At 39.4% G+C, this 20,427-nt stretch overlaps 1 protein-coding gene across 2 annotated transcripts; it reads left to right on the top strand.

The window, feature by feature from the left end:
- The first annotated feature begins 1,855 nt into the window (after positions 1-1,855).
- Positions 1,856-16,063, top strand: LOC117146235 (GIGYF family protein CG11148). 2 transcript variants are annotated; one of them, XM_033312140.1, is made up of 9 exons: positions 1,856-1,914; positions 2,609-2,972; positions 3,031-3,201; positions 3,262-3,556; positions 5,293-7,896; positions 8,229-9,182; positions 9,241-9,315; positions 15,622-15,776; positions 15,827-16,063. In XM_033312140.1, exons 2-9 carry the CDS (start codon positions 2,631-2,633, stop codon positions 15,950-15,952), a joined length of 4,722 nt encoding a protein of 1,573 aa, XP_033168031.1. In that variant the 5' UTR covers positions 1,856-1,914; positions 2,609-2,630; the 3' UTR covers positions 15,953-16,063. The 2 variants fall into 2 exon arrangements, with proteins under 2 accessions (XP_033168031.1, XP_033168032.1); XM_033312141.1 differs by having other exon boundaries at positions 1,869-1,920.
- The last annotated feature ends 4,364 nt before the right edge of the window (positions 16,064-20,427 follow it).

Genomic DNA, 20,427 nt, shown 5'->3' with positions numbered 1-20,427 from the left:
GAAGACGATTTTCGGGCCGAAATCAATTCTGATCGAAGAAACGAATTTACATATTTGGAGTTGTGGCCAATTTCGTAGCAATATGATGAAATAAAATAAAAATTCCCTGACTATTATAATTTTAAAGTTTTTTATATTCGTTTGTTAAAATCGCCGCTCGAATTAGCTACCGTTTACATATTTATATTTTATTCTTATTTTATTTATATTATGTTATGTTAATTAATTATTTGTAATATATGTAATATTCGGTACCCAGGGAACACCACGGGGAGGCCATTAGAATTGTAATGGGGTCCTATATTAATTAGGCCCTCTGCGTATAGTCAACTTTAAGCAAACGGGCTAAGAGAAATTAAAAGGAAAAACAAAAAATTTGGCGCGCTTTTCTTCCCACCCAAAAGTGCGCGCTTTTTAAAAATATCAAATTGGAATATACCAAAAAAAAAAAATTAAACTGAAAGCTGAATATAATGCGCATCTTAAATAATAAAAATGGTTCATTTACATACATCATATTAAGTCAAATGACTTAATAAGTATACTAAATAATTAAAGCAAATACAAAGGAAATTATTATAACTACTGTAATTTGAAACATAAATTTTCCAAAAAGAAGACATAACATTGAGAAATAAATATTTCATAAAAATAATAATTATTTTTTAATTTAATAAAAAAAAAAATAATTTTATTAATAAATAATAAAAATAATAATTTTATTAATAAATAATAAAAATAATAATTTTATTAATAAATAATAAAAATAATAATATTTCATAATAATATTTCATAAAAAATAATAATACGTAGTAGAAAATAAAAATTAATAAAATAAATAAAAATATGAAAACAGTTCGTTGCAAAAGTCAAATCGTCAGGCACGAAGTGCGGACACAAGCACTCAACAATCATTGCCTTATTAATTTTTCTCACGCCGCAAGCTGAATACCCTAATGACAAGTATTCTAATATAAAGTCATTTTCTAAATTTATTTTGTGATGTACATTGATTCGTCTATTACTATTTCTAAGCTTTATTTAAATAATAATAACGTTGAGGCAATGCAAAACAAGAATTTTTCGCATGGTGCCAATTGATAAAAAATAATATAGATTTAAAGTCAACGAACTTCTAAGGTGAATTGCATATTTTGTCAAATTTACAATATATGAGCATACGTGTGCACACATACAGTTGTATGCTATCACTGTATGCGTAGAAAAGAGCTGTTTGCTGTAGCGCTCTCCGCTCTTTCCCTCTCGAACAAAAACTCAAGAGAGCCTGGAGCCACCTCTAGAGCCACGGCCAAAAAATCGCGTGCCAAAAATTTGTATGGCCGTTACGCATCTTGTTATTCTAGTGTCTTTGGTGAAACGTTAAAAGAAAAAACGGTATACTCAGCAAATGGAAGTGCGTAAAAGGTAGAGGTACCATTTTAATGTGTTTCTTGCAATAGTAATTTGTTTCTTTTATTTTTTTACTTGATAAATATAATTAGGCTTATCAAAAACACCACACTCTTTTAGGAAAACCTTCAGAACGTGAGCATCATGCCTTATTAGCTCTTTTCCTTTCCAATATCTCGGCGTTCATACGTACGCACAGACAGTTATACAAAAGACAAAAGGGATGCGTGACAGCTTGGTTAAAACCAAATCCTGAGACCGAGATGTTCTTACAGACAGACGGATTGACACTCATGTATTCCCTAAATAGCGGTGTTTGATGTTCCAATGTGAAAACAAGGGTGATGTATGTGTCAGCTAGTAGTAGTGGAGTTAGTGTATAAGGAGCATAAAAGGCAAGAATACCCCTATTTTAAATTAAATTGGTTACTTGACATTTCGCAAAACGGCCACGCTGGCCTGCTCTATCTTATGTTGGCGTTGGTATTTTAAAATATCTCGGTGGTACGTGTAAGTTGAATATTTATACGAAATTCAGTTAAAAATTTGTTTGAGGGTGTGCAGTTATAGTGGCTTGATTTTTTTAAGATTACCAGAAGAATTAACTAAACAATCTTTAAACTCGAACTTACCCGCCCAGTCGCTAAAGTCACAAAAATGAAACATTTCTACATACATTACTGTGTGTCTGTATGCGTCCAGATACTTAATTTTTTTTGACTTTTTAGTTCTCTGATTTTCAGATGTGATTTTTAAAAGACTATATTTTAAACATGAAATAGCTCGAATCAGACATTTCAATTCTATAAACATGTTAATTTTAATGTGTGATGAGTGTGCATGTGTATTTCGCGGTCGTGTGTGACAATCAGTTTGATATTTTAGGTTAGGTTTCTGTGTTGCTTTATTTTTTATATTATAATATTTTTCTTTTACTACCCATTCGGTAAAGCACTGGTAAGTTTATTTGTATCATTAGTTCTGAAGTAAGCTTTAAAACAAATCCTTAGTTGTACTGTTTGCTTTTAAAAAAGACTTCAGTTTGCTTTATTTATAGAACTTGAACTGTTTGAAAAATAAACAATTGTGCAGCGAATCATAAAGCCATTGGGAGTTAACAAGAACCACAAAAATTTGATTTCATTGGCTTTCTTACAAATAAATCAAACAAAAACTTTTTTTTTGAACTTATTGTCAGCATAACATTAAACAAGAGGCAAATGAAAATGACAGATTCAATGAAATTTGGCCCGGAATGGTTGCGCAATATGTCAGCCGAGCCTTCGAGCTCTATCAGTACCTACAACGTTGGTAATGGAGCTCAAAACAATTCGATTGGAGGGCACAACCTGGGAAACAACACGGCAGCATCCGCTTCCCGTAATCTATTTCCAGAATACCGGTACGGACGCGAGGAAATGCTGTCCTTGTTCGATCGGAACTGCCTACTGCCGCAGATCCTGCCATCGTTCAAAAAGCTCTTCGTGGAAAAGGTTCAGTACCCTCTTGCACTGACACCGAGCTCCGAGGAGGACATCAACCAAAACTCGCTTGGCAATAACGTATGTGAAGTAATTTGACACGATTTTCAGAACATAATTTTATTTACTTTGAAACTAGTCTCGTCCTGCCTGGTTGCAGCGCTCGCCCAGTGGATTTGGTAATGCCTCCCGAGGCTCTGGACGTGGTGGAACAGTCGACCGGGGACGAATGCGCGGAAAATCGACCTATCATCCAATATACCAACGCCCAAGCGGTCTATATGATGAGAGCTTATCGGTTATATCAAAGGTAATTGAAAATACGGTTTAAATAAGGTAGTACGATTCGTTGCTGATTATTTTCTGCCAGGCCGAACGCACATGGAGCGACCGCAACGGAACTGGAGATTCTGCGGCGACCACCACCTCCACTAGTGTTTCTGGTGCTCTAGATTGGAATGAAACGCCAAGCTCAAGTCCTCGAAAAGATTATTCTAATAATCATCGCAACTTGGAAAATTGGCGACGAACACGTAACGAAGATGGATCCGGAGATGGTCCAGCTTCCAGCGGTTCCATCGGCGGACCCGAAATTGCTGGTTGGCGGAGCGGTGTCGTCGGTGGAAGTACAAACGCAAGTTTTGGTACCAATAGCCATCGCTGGGGTCAGTCAATTACCTTTATATTATTATTTTTCATTTTCACTTCTACACATATAAACACAATTATACATGTACTGATATCTCATCTCTGTCATGTAAATTTGACTTTCCAAAACTTTACCTAGCCTATATAGTTGCTACAATGCAACACTCTGTTGTAAGGCTTGTGTTTCTTTAAAACGTATTTTAAAAAACATTTTCATAAATATATTCAATTTAACAACAAATATTTTAGTTAAAGAAGTATTGTATATGAGAATATTTGAACAATATATCTGTTGGCATATAGACAAGCTAAAAATCTCTAGTTTATGCTAATTTCTATGCAATGCGTCAGGCCTTTTTTTTTTATTTAATTCTTAAAGTACATCGCTAGTAGCTTTAGTATGTTTTTAAAGAATAAATAATTTTTTTTTTCCAGAATAGACTTGATTTATCAAAGTTGAAAAATAAAAAACGAGCCCATTATAAGTGTTATGTATCAAAGTCTAACTAACTAACAGTTTAAACTATTTAAATATGGGCTTGCGGAACGTTTTGGAAATTTCAAGTTTCCCAAACCTAACAAAATATACTTTTGACAATTTGAAATGGTCGATGATTTGAGGTCGGTATAGACTCTGGGCGTATTCCTGATTTCAAATAAGTATTTAAGTAGGAGTACGGTAAACAAGCAAGGCCAAAATAATAGTTCATGACTAGAAAAACGTAAATGAATATTATCTGAAAAATGAATGAAAAATTTTTTTATCTGAAAAATGTTCATAAAAAATTTAAGCAATGTGATAAATATGGATAAAGAGAAAAGAGAGATAAGCTGAGAAAACAGAAACACCTTTGGCCAATGATATGCTTAAGTAACAAAAACCCGGAAACAATCTTTGTGGGTATTGTGAAACTTGAATAAGGATATGTCTAATTATATTTGCTTGTCCACTTTTTTACTATGTTGGTTTACCAAAGAGAAAATTAAAAAAAACATCAAAAATCAACACAGCAGCCAATCGGATTGCTTATTTCGCAACGTCGAAGATGTCAAAATATTACATATGTGTACCAAGTCTAAAAAAGTGATAATTCCGAAACTGTAAACATTTAGATTAACGCATATGTACGTGTAACTTAAAAATGTATTCAAAATGTGTGAAATCAGATTAGGAAGCCAGATAGCAAGTTTCTTGCTATTTACGTGAACAGTCTTTCGTTTCTTTGTTTGTGCGAATTTTGTTAGACTTTCGATATAGGTAGTGGTTATTTAAAATTGGTCTTTTTCATTTTGGGAGTGAAGTGAACAGTTAGATACTGATGTCAACAGACGATCGAAATAAATGTATGTATGTATGTCCGAACCACATCATTATTTTATGAACAAACTTTTACGCTTTGATAAAATATACTTCTTCACCCGGTAATCTTCTATCGAAGCTTGGATACTATAATAAATTGTATATATAATGTATTTATAAAGTTTCTGTCGTGTACAGTGATTAAGAGATAGTGTCACTGCCGCTATGTGGATCAAGTGTACAATCTCTGACATATTCGCTTTCCTACTTGCATATCTGAATATCCCTTGCATTTCTAGTATCTAACTAAATGGGTAACCGTTTTGCGATAGCTCGACTATAACGGTTTTCTGTTTAGTAGCTAACACATTTGCTAGGAAGATGAACCAAGTTAAAATTTAAATACTCAACATTTTTGATCAACAGTATAGAACTTTTTTAAATTTTTTTTAGGAAGATCTACAAGCTGGCGTGATGAAGATCCTAGCGTCGACAATGCAGCGAGTTTACAACGCTCAATTTCAACAGTTGGGACTTTAGGTACAGATCGAGACCGGACTGGAAACAGTAAAGGATCTGGGATGGGAGCTGCAGAGGCAGGAGGGAGTATACCACACCCACGGTTGTCGAGTTCTAAAATATCCCAATTATGGACTGTTAATAATGCAGTCGGTGTTGATGTCGACGAAAATCTACCCGAATGGGCAATGGAAAATCCATCAAAATTGGGTGGCAGTTTTGATGCTAGTGGAGCCTTTCATGGAGATACCGATCTAAAACCTAACAAAAGTTCGCATAATACTTTAAAAACCAAAAGCTTAGACTCCTATGACGATGTGAAAAGACCGAAAAGTAAAGACCTGTCTGATGCAGATAGTGGTAACGATATAACTTCAGAAACCTCATTAACGAAAGATTCCAATACAACAGCTGTGCAAGATGAAGTTGAAAGCAGTTTATCCCCAATAAGCTGTACAACGACAAAGGAAGTGATCCATGGAGATATTTCAGATCGGATTAAAGAGGTCGCCGATGAAGTAGAAAAACTTATAATGGATGATGATCATAAAATCTCGTCGAATCGAAGCCAACATCAAAATCATGACGGGTTTACAGCTGCACTAAACGTGAAACCGAGTGTTACAGGAGTGCAACGGCAAGCACCATCCACCATGCCTATACAAATTGCCACTACAATTACAGATGTCGCTCCTCCATCCCATCAGCATCCAGTTGTGCCGTTTTCGGACCATGAGACTCTGCAACACCATAACGTGCACCACCTGCCACAATTTCCAATGATACCTACACCGCATATGATTACTCCAAATCTAAACGAATTATGGTTTTATCGGGATCCGCAGTCAAATGTACAGGGGCCGTTCAGTGCCGTTGAGATGACGGAATGGTATCGCGCTGGCTACTTTAATGAGAACCTGTTTGTACGCCGGTACTCTGATAATAGGTTTAGACCGCTGGGAGAGCTTATAAAATTTTGTCATGGTAACATGCCATTTACGCACAGTCACCTACTTCCTTCTCCGATAGAACTAGAGAACATTCCTGTTGGACAAATACCAGCCCCTCTAACGGCGTCACTTTCAATTACTCCCCATAAGCCATCACCGATTCCTATCGCACTTTCTGTTGTTGAACAACAGTTGCAGCAACAAAGAGATGAACAACTAAAGGCAAATGTAACAGCAACAGCTGAATCCCTAAGTGCTGCAATAAAAGGAAGTTTTGGCGGAAATAGCATTACTAATACGTCTCATTTGCTCACAATGCGGTTTCAAATGCTCCAGGATCAGTACATACAGCACCAGGAATACCAAATATTAGCTGAGCTATCCAAAAATGAATGCTTTCAACGCCTTTCTGCTGTCGAGCAAGAAACAGTTGTTCGTGGGAAAGTTCAATTGCTGGGTCTTCCTGAGTATTTGATCAGCTTAAACGGATTAAGCAATTCTTTGTCCGTACTGAACCCCGTTGCCGGTAGACAGTTATACAGTGCAGTGGTAGAGCAAGTCAAGAAGGATCAGCAACATATTTTTGCACACAACAGCGAGCAGCAACGTTCAGTGGGCAATTTACTTGATGCTAATAATTTCATTCTAAATGCCCAAATAATGAATCAGCAATCGCAGCAAGAGGTAGGTCCCTTGGTATCATCCGTGGATTGCATTATGCAAGGTGGAACTGCAGCTGACATAAATAAGCCTATTGAAATGCCGAGGAATGAGTTAGACTTAATTAATGAATACAACTTACGAATGCTGTTGCGTGGCCAACCAACAAGTACTCAACAGCAACCACCTGCGCTGCAGAACTCTGCTAAAGAAAATCTCCCTGGAGTTGATTTCTTAACTGAAACACAATTGTTAGAGCGGCAAAACTTGATGATTCCCATCTGGTTACCCCCTAATAAGCAACAACAAACCGACCAACAGTGGACTGAAATGTCTAATGCGGAAGCATCCTTATGGGAAGTGGGCAACTTAAATGAAGAGCGAAATGAAGATCAGCAACTATTAATGCCAAATTCTTCTGAAGCGTGCTTCGCAGATACAGAAAAAGATGTCAAAATTTCACAATTATTTCAAGTTCAATCAGGAAATGTTGTTAGCCACAGCACATCAGGGGAATTAGATCAGACCCCTGAAAATTTAAAAGATTCACATAATCAAAAAATAGTCAAATCCCTTGTTTCCGATATTCAACAGAATCATAATAAGGAACCAAATTCACATCAGCACCAGGCAAAGCAGGCTAACAAGCAGAATCTGAATTCAAAACAGAATGCGGCACAGCCAGCCCTAAAGCCAATTAATAACGAAAATGATCGCAAACGAGAGCAGACAGAAGAAAAAAAAAGGCAACGAGAGGAACGCAAGCGCCAGCAATTGGAAGATGATAAACGTCGGGCGTTAAATGAATCTGAAGAACAGACCCGTCAAATGCAAGAGGAAAAGGAGAGGCAACAGCAAATACAAGCCCAACGTCGAAAGGCATTGTTGGGCAATGCTCATTCTCTATCAGTTCAAAATGGGATGTCAGGTTAGTACTTGAAATTGAATCATAAACTAACATATATATGCAATTTATACCCGCCATTTAATTTGACATAGAATGACATAGAATTCTACTTTAAACAAGTGGTTTTAAGCTGGTAAATTAAAAGAAACGAAAAATCTGCTCCAAAACTGCCAATGATAGTTTTATTTGACGGAAAATGGTTTAAAAAAAGTAAAGCTAAAAGCTTTATAAAGAACGTTTACCGTGAGGTAGATTTAAATTTTGGTCTTTTTGCGAGCGAGATGCTTGATATTTGTTTTTAAAACGTAAGATTTCAAATTCTTATTGCCACTGAACCGATGCTTTATTTATAGGAACATTAGCGTCTGCACAAGGCAAGAAGAACGACGATGTCAAAACAGCAGAACCTCCAGTATCCTCGCGCTTGCCGTCTACATCCGTAGCACCTTGGTCTTTTCAGTCGCAAAATTCTATTAGATCGGCGCCTGGTCTGGCAGAAATACAAAAGGCAGAACGTCGAGAGCGTCGCGCAGACCAACAGCGGCATCAAGAGCTATTAGATAAGCAATTGCGTGCCAATGCCGCAGCTGCGGCTGAAGCCAACGATGCTTTGCTTAAATGGCAGTCAACACCAGCGTCGGGCCCCGTAATGAGTCTCGCCGAGATTCAAGCAGAAGAGGCAAGGCGGTTGGCCAATGACCTTGTGGATCAGCAGCGTCGACGAGAACTGGAACATCACCAACAAGCTCCTTTGTCATCAGCGGTTTTGGTTGCGAGTGCAACTTCCAACATCTGGGGTAACGCCAATAAAGCATGGAGTTCGTCCGCTGCTCAATCACTTTCATTAAAAACAAGTCCTGGAACTGGACTGTGGGACGAACCGAGCGCATTAGGTTCTAATGGATCTGGAACAAGCGGTACCATATCCGTAACTGCGGCGACAGTGTTGGCCGGAGGATTAAACTCAGCTAATAAAACCATTCTACAAGCTCAAAACAAGTCGTCGGCTTTATTTGCATCGCCTCGAAATTTGCGCAAGAGTCAAACATTGCCAGCCCTTAGTAACCCAGAAAAGTCAAATAAAAATGGACCAGGACAACGGCCAGAAAAACAAAAATTGGCTCAAACTCGTTCAAAAGTTGGACCTGTCTCAGTTGAAGAAAAGGATAGAGAAAGAAAATCGAGTGCAAAAAGCCATGTTCAGCAAAGCAGCACCGACCAAGCCATTAGCAAGGTTAATGAGTATGAAAACGAGTTCACTAGCTGGTGCATAAAGAGCCTAGATAATATGTCCGCCAAAGTTGATGGTAAATCTTTGCATAATTGTTATCATTTTAGCTGTATTTATTTTCATTATATTTTTAGTACCCACGTTCGTTGCATTCTTGCAGGACTTGGAAGCGCCATATGAGGTAAAGGACTATGTCCGAATATACCTTGGTAAGTAATAAAAAACATATTTATACCCGTTACTCGTAGAGTAAAAGGGTATACTAGATCCCTTAAAAAGTATGTTACAGACAGAAGAAAGGACCAATAGCCGAGTCGATCTGGCCAAGTCCGTCTGTGTGAACGTCAGGATCTTAGGAACTTTATTTTTTTTTTTTTTTTTTAATTAGTTTATTTATTAAGGCATACGGGGAAGTCATGAAGCCCCTTTGTGTCCTTCTTATCTATTAATTCAGCCCATTTTGGGCTCGCCGGCTAACTATAGTTAGCTTTTTCAAATTTACAGTAATTTAACTAGAATTACATAACAATCACATATAACAAATAGGATTTAAGATAAGCGTCAGCTTCTGCGGACCCTTGTCAAAGGAGATCGGGTAATGAGATCCCTCGGTTGCCTTCTATTGAGCCTCCTTGGTGGGCGAGATCTATTTAGAGCGCTGGCCAGCCGATTTCTGTGGCGCTCCAGCCTGTCATGGTATCTGCTCGAGTGCTGGTTTATTTCGTCGAAAACCGTTGCTAGTTTTAGGTCTCTGTGCAGAGTGGTGTTTCGAACAAACCACTCGCAGCCGGTGATAAGTCTTGCTACCTTATTTTGAATAGCCTGGATTCTTTTGATTTGGCTGTCACATGCCAAGCCCCAGATTTGGCACCCATACTTCCAGTTTGGTGCTAAGATCTGTTTGTAAATTGTCAGCTTGTTGGATAGCGACAATTTACTGCGCGAACAAAGTAGCCAGTAGTGCTTCGCCACCTTAGCACGTAGGCGCGTTCTGATGTCGGTCACATGCTTGGAAAATGTGAGTCTGCGATCCAGAAGCACTCCAAGGTACTTTGCTGCGTTCGGCTGTGGTACGGGGGCTTCCTCGATGTAGACGGGCGGTGGCGTTCTCCGCTTTAAAGTAAAGCAGACGTTGTTGGACTTACTGCTATTGATGCCAATGTTCCAACGTCTTGCCCATTCCGAGAACCGGTATGCAAAGTCCTGGATACCATCGGCTGCGTCGTGCTCGCATCGGGACCTGTAGGTGACGCACACGTCATCGGCAAATGTGGCCAACATAGATTTCCCGTAAAGGCTTACATCCGGCTGCGGCATGTCGTGGCTATACAGGCAGTAGAGCAGGGGGCCGAGGACACTACCTTGTGGAACACCAGCTGCCACGTTGTGCTCGGTGGAAATTGCTGAATGAAAGCGCACAGCGAACCTCCTTCCTTCCAGGTACGATTTTAGCAGCCCAAAATATGGAGCAGGCAGCGTCTGCTTGATTTTCAGTTGGAGTCCAATGTGCCACACTCGATCAAACGCTTCTCGAATGTCCAAGAAGAGGCTGTTACAATATTCCTTACTGTCGTAGGCCGTCAGGATTTGCTCGACGACTCGATGGAGCTGCTCCACAGTACAGTGGCCAGCACGGAAACCGAACTGGTGCTCAGGGGTAATCCCCTGGGCTTCCATAATCCTTACAATCCGGACAGCAATCAGTCTCTCAAACACCTTCGAAATTGAAGGGAGGAGACTGATCGGCCGGTAGGAGGCGGGCTCCCTTTCCGGCTTGCCAGGTTTGTGGATCATGGTGATTATCCCGAGCTTCCACTGATAAGGGAAGTATTGCAACCTCACAATAGCGTTGAAAACCAACGTTATGTAGAGGATCGCTTGTCTGGGCAGGGCCTTCAATGTGGCGTTGCAGATGACGTCATGTCCAGGTGCTTTGTTGTTACTCTGGCGCACAATGACTTCGGCTACCTCGCAGGGTTCAAACGGCGTGATTGGCATATCCATTTGAAGCGCTTGGTTCAGCTGGTCCTGAGTTTCTTCAACCTGTTGCAGGCTGGCAAGCTTGAATGGTTGAAATCGCTCGGCGAGGTGCGCAGCGAATACCTCCGCTTGTCCCAAGTCGGTCCGACACCATGTCCCGTTGCTATCGACTAGAGGCGCCTTCCTCGTGCAACGCCTTTTGATTGCGCGCGTGGCCTTCCACAGCGAATGCGTAGCTTCGCTTTCGACTCCAGTATTGGCAAGCCTTTCGTCGAACCATGCGGCTTTGTGCAGCACCAACGCGCATCGGAGCCTACTCAGCGCTCGATTCCATTCCGTTTTGTCCAACGGGTGCCGAGACCTCATCCACCTAGTGCGTAAGCGCCTCTTCTCAGCTATAAGCAGCAGGATCTCCCTGGGTATTGGGATTCGATCTGCCGCGGGCTGCCGAGATATTCTGCGAGTTGCCAATCTAGCTGCTGACTTGATATTGTTGGTGAGCAGTTCGATAGCATCATCAACGTCCTGTCCAGAGTTTAAGGCAGTGTTGAGGGGCAGTGTGGACTCCAGTTGCGATTGGAATACCTCCAGGTTACTACGCCTAGTGATAAGCCGCTCCATCTTAGGGTAGGATATTGCCCCCGCATCCAGCGTAATTACCAGAGGCAGGTGGTCGGAGCTAAGCTCAACAACCGCACTTATGCTAGCGTGGATGCCCAGCACACCCTTTGTCAGTGCAAAATCGATGTATCCTGGTGAGCCTCTACTGCCGTACGGGTATCTTGTTGGTCCTCCTGTTGCTAGCGAGTCCACCTCCGAATTTAGGACGAGATTCGCTAATGCAATGCCTCTTTGGTTGCTCCTTCCCGCACCCCAGAGCCAGTGGGACGCGTTCCAATCGCCTGCAACAATGAACTTCGTCTGGAACTCTTCCAGAATGTCCTTAAACTCGTCCGTAGTCCATGCAAATCTCGGTGGGCAGTAGACCGCTCCAAAGCTTATAGGACCAAGTGCCGTTTCAATAACCGCCGGCGCAAGTTGCACCTTGGCAGTGGCTATTGGTGTTAGCGGAAAGTGGGCAAGGCTAGATTTGATTAAGATAGCTGCTCCGCCTTTGGCGTTGCCACCACTCGGATCATTGGCAGTGTAGGCTACAAATCCGAATAGCTTAGGCGTCTCTGCCCCCTTGCAGTGTGTCTCGCTGAGCAGCAATACATCGATTTCGTGACGTCGCACGAAGCACTCTACTTCAGGCAACTTCGTGGATACGCCGTCGGCGTTCCACACTAGGATGCGCAGCGGCATCATTATGGCGCTTGACGCGCTTGGAGAGCAGTGAGCAGATTGATAATCTGCCCCTGCTGCTGTGACTGTTGTTGCTGTTGCTTCATCATCATCATCATTAATTCCATCTGCTTCTCTTGAATCGAGCGCAAAGAATTAATGTTTTCATTAAGCGTCTGCAGGATGGCTTCAATGCTGCTGCTAGCATCCGTCGAGCGCTGAAGTGTACCCCTAGACGTCCTTGTCCGGCTGCGGCTCCTTTGACGACTGGGACTTCCATCATTGGGCTGTTGCTGTTGCTTCTGTTGTTGGTGCATCAGGCTCAGTGGTTGCTTGTGGTGAATGGACCCTCTAGCCACATCTGCATAAGATATTCCGCCTCGAGAAGAGGGGATCTCCTTACCTCCAGCTAAGCCCCGTGAAGTTGGTCGCTCGTTTACTTCTGTTCTTCCAGCCACTCCACTTCTGGGTCTGGATCGCTGCAGGAACGCTTGTAGCTTGCTGCAACCTTTATAGTTTGCAGGATGCTGACCGCCACAGTTGTAGCAAGTGCACAGCTCGATGCGTGGCCTGGTACAGTCCTTGGCTGGGTGTTCGCCGGCACATTTCACACAAATGTGGGCCTTACGGCAGTATTTGGCTGTGTGGCCAAACTGCTGACAACGATGGCACTGGACAATAGCGTTACGCTTGCGGAGAGGCTCAATAACTACTCTCATATGACATAGTGCCTTAACCGCCAGGATCTCCTTATTGTTTGCCGCAGCAGCAATATTTAGGAAGAACATATTGACTGGCGACGCTTTTGAGGTACCCGGTTCGTTTCGCCTAAGCGGTGTATGAATATCGAGAACCTTGTGCCCGATCTTTTCCAGCTCATCCTTGATTTGGTGATGTAGCGTACTGTGGTGCAGGCCTTTCACGCATACCCTGTAAGGCCTGTCCTCTTTAAGCTGGTAGCAGTGGAACTCATATTCTTCGTTCTCGAGCCAGTTCACTATGGCGCGAAATGTATTAGCGTCAGCCGCGTAAAGCCTTAGGACACCGCTCATTGACGCCCTAGCCTCAACCTTTTCTAGGTCCACTATGCTTTCAATGCTCTGCATCATCAGGCATACGTCGTCCACTCCCTCCATTACTATAGGAGGTGGTTTGGACTGCGCCTTTTTGACTGAACTAGTGGTACCAGCGGAGGCTGCATCCCGCTTAGCGGCAGCAATAGCAGCTTGATGACTGGTACTGGGCTGGTCATACAGATCGTCAATTTCTTTGCCTACTTGTTTGTCGGCTGTGAGATGCGCAAGTAAACCAAATCGGTTTGAATTGCCGCCATATCTAGGTTCTGTAGTCGAAGGGTTTTCCCCTTGTTTGCCGATGCTTTGTTTTGGTTTTTTCCTTTCAGTCTCCGGAGAAGCACGAGACTTTCGCTTTATTTTTTGAAAGCGCTGCGGGGCAGCACATTGGGGGCTCGGGAGAAACGCAGTATCCAACGATTCATCAGCCGCAGCGGTTTCATTTAAAGGGTTCATATTGTAGTGTGCACCAAATCACCAGGGTTCTAGCCAAAACTTGAACCCTGGGAAAGCTTTAAGCTCGCAAACAGCTGTTTGTGCGATCGCGTGGCAGCTGGGCAGCGGAGCCCCAGTTCGAGTAACTTAACTTTGTATTTTTGAATGAAAATGTTATCGTTTCACTATTATTTCACTGTTAGTGACTTGGGGGGTCACTATTTGCTATATGTGCCAGTATTCTGGACTTGTCCATAAGTTTATTACCGCGAAAACTAATTTCACTTTATCCACTTTGTCAGGTGCGTATTGTTAGACACGAACCTTTTCACCGAATTGTCTTAGGAACTATAATAGCTAGAAGGTTGAGATTAAGCATAAAGATTCTAGAGACATAGACGCAACGGAAGTTTGTTGACCCATGTTACCACGCTCACAAACCGCACAAAACTACCACTCCCACACTTCTGCAAAATGTTTTGATATAATTTCATATTTATATTAGTTTTGTAAATTTCTATCGATTTGCCAAAAACTTCTTACCACGCCCACAAATCGTTTTCACTTTTGAAAAGCGTTTTCATATTTTTATTATTATTAATAAATCTTGGTTAATACAAGAGCTAAAAAAAAAGCTAAAGTTAAGGACGATAATTTTTTTAACCTGTTTCTCGTAGAGTAAATTGGTAAACTAGATTTGTGCAAATTTAAGCAACGTCAAGCCCTTGATTCGGATTACTAGACGAGTCGATTTAGACATTTTGTCTGCGTCCGGCAAAATGGTGCTATCGAGCATGCAGATTCTAATGAAGTTGGCTTCGAAAGGTTTTCACGCCCGTACTGAAAACGTTTTGATATTTTTAATTTTACTCAGGCATGCTCCGGTAATCGTAAATTTTTCTTTTATATCTTATAAGTATTTTTACCTGCCTGTTTCGTTTCACCAACATTATGGTAACCTTCGACAATGTACTTATCGACCCCTTGCCAAATTGAATCTTTTTGTTGTCAGAAATATATTTTTTTATAAAATAACTAAGTTGCTGTATGATCGTGTGGTGAATTGGAATAAACATCAATTAGACCACTAAGTGAACTATTTTTTCCCCTTAGTAAATAAGATCTGATATGATATAAAACAGAGAGAATGCTATGATCGAGTTCCCCGAATATCAGATACCCGTTACTCAGCTTGTGTGAATGCGAACGCGAAGTTTCATAATTTTTCTGGGATATCAATGGATATTGGGAAGAAAATGAGATTTCAATTTAAAGATTGTTTAAAAGTCCGGGCGTGACCGGTTTTGCGGCCTTAGGACGTTAGAGTGGGCGTGGCAAAAAAAAATTTCGGTTATTGACCCTGATCAAGAATATAATCGAGTATACCCTTTTACTCTATGAGTAACGAGTATAAAAAGGCATTTACTTTTAATTTCGGGCAGACAAAAGTGCCCGCTTTAAAAATCGCAAAACTCTTACGAATTCGAAAACCGGATCACCGACTTTGCGATTTCATGTCGAAATCGTAAAATTCTTACGAATTTGATTACCGGAGCATGCCCTATTATTTGTTTTCTCAATGCCAAAATCATTTTGGCAACACCCCCTTTAAAGCCTATAAATCAATTTTTTTTCAGTTAACAAGTATATTGACTAAATAAAAAAGTTACGTTATACAAAATCAAACATTTATTTTAGCCTTCTACAATATATTGGCCTTAATAACCAAGTATAATCTTTTAGGTGATGGAAAAGATTCTTTGGATTTCGCAAAGCAGTTTTTGGAGCGACGTAGCAAATACAAAAGCTTGCAACGTGCCCAAAATGCACACAATGACGATATGTGCAAACCGGCTCCTGCCATTACGCCATCTGCGAATGACTATGCCGACAGCAAGGTACTTTGAGAATATTTATTTAACATCGTATTAATTTAACCATTTTTAAGAGCAAGCAAAAAAAGATGAAAAAGAATAAGATGACTAAGATGGACGCCCGCATTCTTGGGTTTTCAGTAACAGCTGCCGAGGGTCGCATAAATGTTGGCATTCGAGACTATGTCGAAGGACCATAACCACTCCGAAAATGCGATCAAAAACTTAAAATTTTCTATAAAATTTGACATGTTATGAACTGCAGAATTGAAATAAACTTAGGTCACAATATTATGTGCGTTAAACTCTGATTGATATACCTAAATAAATATATATATATAATTTATATATATATATCCACATACAAATTACTTGAACTCAATCATTCTTACAAATATATTATTTAGCAGTCGAAGCAATATCTATTATACTCGTCAGGGTTGTATTGGAACCCTCCGGCAAAAAACAACAGCACAAGGGTGAGCACTGAGAAATACACATTTGTTGCACCATCCTGTTGGTTCCATTTCCGCCTTTCCCGGCTTTGTCATTGGGCTTAATATTTGTTCGTTGTTGTATAAAATTTGTGCACTCAAAAAGTTATACAGTGCGAAATCATAGAAATTAACGACTTTTGTCTTTTTCCACTTGAGCGCAAAATAATACAAAATAGTAAAGTTTTCAAATTCTGTTGTTTTTTAATCACTTTGGCACGATTTCCTTTTATTTCGTTTAATACATTTGTAATTTTATGTGCAAGACAAAAAACAAGCTTCAGTTGGTTCGTGCTGAAAGTTTTCATTGCGCCAACTTAAATAAAATAGCTTATTTTCTTTCTTCATTCAAATGGTCGGTCCTAAGAGATAATGTCACCATAGCTTTATAATTAACTAAACAAGAATTTTATAAAATAGGGGAGACTTTTTCATATGTTGGTTTTTTTCTATAATTCAAGGCGTCGCCAGGGTAATGCAGGGTGGTGGGAAGCTTTTTCTTTACAAAAGTTGATAATAATTAACAAGAATTGGAGCCAGATTCGGTAATAATATTTAAATTAAAAGCCGGAGAGAGTGCTCGAGTTGAGCTTTCTGGAGATCTGATAACCGTTATGCAGCTTCTGGAAATGCAAACAAGAAATTCGCGCTATTTATTTTTTTTAATCTTCTCCTTTTTTGATAAATTTATGTTTTAAATTAGAAAAGTTATAAAAACAATTCAAGATCGAAACTTTGTTTAATTTATTAGTTGAATTAATGATATGCTTCATTTTAATACTGTAAAAAGATACTGCTCAGAGTCCCCTGTTAAGTATTTTTACGTATAATTAATTATAAATATAACTATGTGAACGGTAGTTAATTAATTAAAAAACACTTTAAAAAATAATAGTCAAGTAGTTAATTTTTAAATATTATTTCCAACCAGCAGTTCCACAATTCATCGCTCTCGAAAACCGTCACCAAATCAACTTTTACGCCAGCAGAGCTAACTGCTTCGGCTGAACAGCTGACTATTAGACCGACTCCCTCGCGCGCGATCTTTTTCCCAAAAATTTAAAGCGAGGAAAAAGCGCTGTTCATGTGCTTAAAAATAGCTGTGAATAAACGATGATATTTCAGGAAAAAAAATTTGCATTTGATTTTTTGCCGACTACTAAGCCGAAGCTCTCAGTCGCCGAGCGCATGTATCGTAAGAAACTTTAAATTTGTGATGCGCATTGGAACGTGCTAGGGCAAAATATGTATTTGGGTAAAAGGGACGGGGACGAGCAACAATAAATAAATAACAATTAAAGAAAAAATGGATTAACGGATTCCGTGTCTGAAAGGCACGATCCTTTTTTAGCTGATGAGTTGCGACTAGATTTTGTGAGAGGCAGACGCGATTTTAATTGAGTGCTAGTGAAAAATAAGAAAATAAGTATTTTTGAATTTAATTCATTAATCCAGGTAGTTCCAGTCAATGAATTCATTTTACAAGCAACAACGCCAACTACTCGCAAAAGCAATCATGTAAGATAAATTGTTCGTAATACATTTTTGTATAGATTATACACTAATATATTTTACTATAAGGCTAGCCGGACAATTTGGCCCATATTCCAACTCAACTGAAAAGAAAGTTGCCTTAACATGGAAGGGCATAAAGACAGTCCAGACTCTGTAATTTTATATTTATACATACAAGCTTAAATTTAAATCCTATGGATAATTTAAATAATAAGCAAATTAAAAAAGTTAGTACCAAATGACTGATGAAATAATGGATGTTTTATTGATGAATATTAGTCATAAAAACACTAAAACGGCGATTAGAAAGCGATGAATCCAGCGACGATCCGGTCTGTTATATGCGCTTAAACAGCGGTGATTAAAATCTATTGATTTTGGTATCGGTAGCTTTGATACATATTGTGCTGTGATTTTTATAAAGCTCAAAATTTATATAAAGCGGTGATTCACCGACTTACTCGTTTATTGTTTTATAACGAGGGTGCAATATAATTTCAGATTTTTACGCGAGCGAAGTGAGAGCAATTTTGCCGTCATCAAAAAAGTGTACGATAGTGCAAAATCAATGTATGACCGTTAAGAACACCTTATGATTTAAACAAAACTTTAATTTATTTTCTAATACTTTTGAATTTAAATATAATTTATATATTCTTAAAAACTATACTTTACCCAATAAGAACATTTTATGATCATATTAATTAGCTCATTCCCGACCCTTCCTTCGGTAGCTATGTACACACTATATGATAGGTTAACTCTGACTAAATTTTATTCGAAATCAAATATTGCCGAAAAGCCGATGTACCAAGTATCAAAGAGTTTTGTGGTATAATAGCATAATAATCCAATTAGAAGTTCCTGTGCAATTTTGTTTAAATAATTCAAACATTTGTATTGCTCCTTATAGCTTCTATTAATTAAATAATAAAGTGTTTGCTATCAAGTGCGAAAATTAGGGCCGTCAAATAGGAATATCAAGAAACACCACCATTAATAAAATTCTGCGCACCCCCAATTTACGAGCGTAACCAGTTTTATCAGATAATAAACAGGTATCTGGTTTCAATTGTGAAGTTCCAACATCTGTCGCAACCGACGAATTACAACACGAAGTTGAAGCTCATATAACTCAATTAGAGCAGTCTTTTTCCAAACGATGAAATCGCGTCTCCGCTTTTCAGTCGGACTCTGATCTTTCTTTTATCTTAAATAAAAAATGTTTTATAATTTGCTTATATGGTCATTTTGTTTAAATAAAAGTTAAAAAAAACTAGTAGCAACTTAACAAAAGAGGCATTCATTAGATTAGAGGATTACACGGTAATACCCTGTTGATAGTATGGTAGCGTCGAAAAGCATCCGAAGAGCGTGCTTTATATACACGAAAAAAAATGAAGAAATATACAGAAATCGAAAGGTACCAAGTTTAGAAGAATAGGTTGTAAAGTGTAAAACTTAAAATTAAAGAAATTGATACTGATGACCCACCAAAAATAATACAAATTCTAGAGTACAAGAATACCATAATTTGTGTAGGTATGATTGTATTTTATTTAATTTAAATATATAAATATCTTAAAAGGTGGTAAATATCTTTTTGGTGGTTTCGAAAACAAGTCTTAAATCCTATTAAGTGTTGATATTAAACACATTTTGCGTAAAAATTCACGCTCAGAGGTCATTGCGCAACATAATCATAAAGCCATAAAGACATTTCAGTAAAACGTAGTTTACATACAAAGCCACATTTCGAACTATTTAATTTTTAAGATATATATTTTTATACCCGTTACTCGTAGAGTAATAGGATATACTAGATTATTTGAAAAGTATCTGTTATAGGTGGAAGGAAGCGTTACCCCACACCCTCGCCACTCACACGTTCTTCTCAAACCTTTTTTTTTTGGAATCAGAATTAGTTTTACACAAGGGCAGTTAGGGACTTGGGAGCCTAAATTATCCGTGAGTATGCCGATGCATACTCATATATGTACATCAATGTAATGGGGGATGCTCATATCGCCCACCAAGTTTCAATGGCTTCCATTTCCCAATAGGGTTTATTGGTTGTAAACGGATTGTAAGCTAAGAGTACTTATACACTGGCTTCGGAAGATCTTGTCCAGCTCCAATGGCAGCCAAATACCCTAGATAAGAATAATTGTTTTGGTAGTCACCAGCCATCAGTCAGCAGCCACCACCCACTGCCTACTTCACTTGTCCACATTTAAAGTCGCCCTGGCCCATCCTAAAATTATATACAGCAGCGCCGTTTCATTTATTTCATTAGTGTCCTGTTCCCCTTCTTCACATCTCTGATACGCCTTATTGTTAGTGTTATCCTTGCATGACTGATGTCGCTGTTGCTCCGTTACTGTTAAAATTACACATTTTTGTGGTTGCTTCCTGCTGTGCGTGCGTCTTGGGATTAGCTGGCCTTTGTCCTTGTCCCAGACCTGGTTCTCTAGTTGTTTAAAAACCGTTTAACGATTTCCCGTCGGCGAGCAGAGCCAATCTTGTTCTTGCCTTTCAGCTAAATAGAAAGTAAGCAAGAAAAATGCACTCATAAAAAAGTTCTAGTGTTTGAAAGTGCGAGGTTTATTTTTGGCCACTTTTAATATCGGTTGGAAGCTCTCGGATGTCATTTATAAATTTGGGTA

Source organism: Drosophila mauritiana, chromosome 4, assembly GCF_004382145.1.
Source record: "Drosophila mauritiana strain mau12 chromosome 4, ASM438214v1, whole genome shotgun sequence".
Lineage (NCBI taxonomy): Eukaryota > Metazoa > Arthropoda > Insecta > Diptera > Drosophilidae > Drosophila > Drosophila mauritiana.
The sequence above is the reverse complement of the archived record's forward strand: the minus strand, read 5'-3'. Positions and strand labels throughout refer to the sequence as shown.

What these genes read in the sequence shown, in the direction of transcription:
- LOC117146235 (XM_033312140.1), top strand. Translation starts at nt 2,631, where the DNA reads ATGAAAATGACAGATTCAATGAAATTTGGCCCGGAATGGTTGCGCAAT. An exon ending in AAAACTCGCTTGGCAATAAC is followed by an intron (nt 2,973 to 3,030) that starts GTATGTGAAGTA and finishes CTTTGAAACTAG; the next exon opens with TCTCGTCCTGCCTGGTTGCA. An exon ending in AGTTCAAAATGGGATGTCAG is followed by an intron (nt 7,897 to 8,228) that starts GTTAGTACTTGA and finishes CTTTATTTATAG; the next exon opens with GAACATTAGCGTCTGCACAA.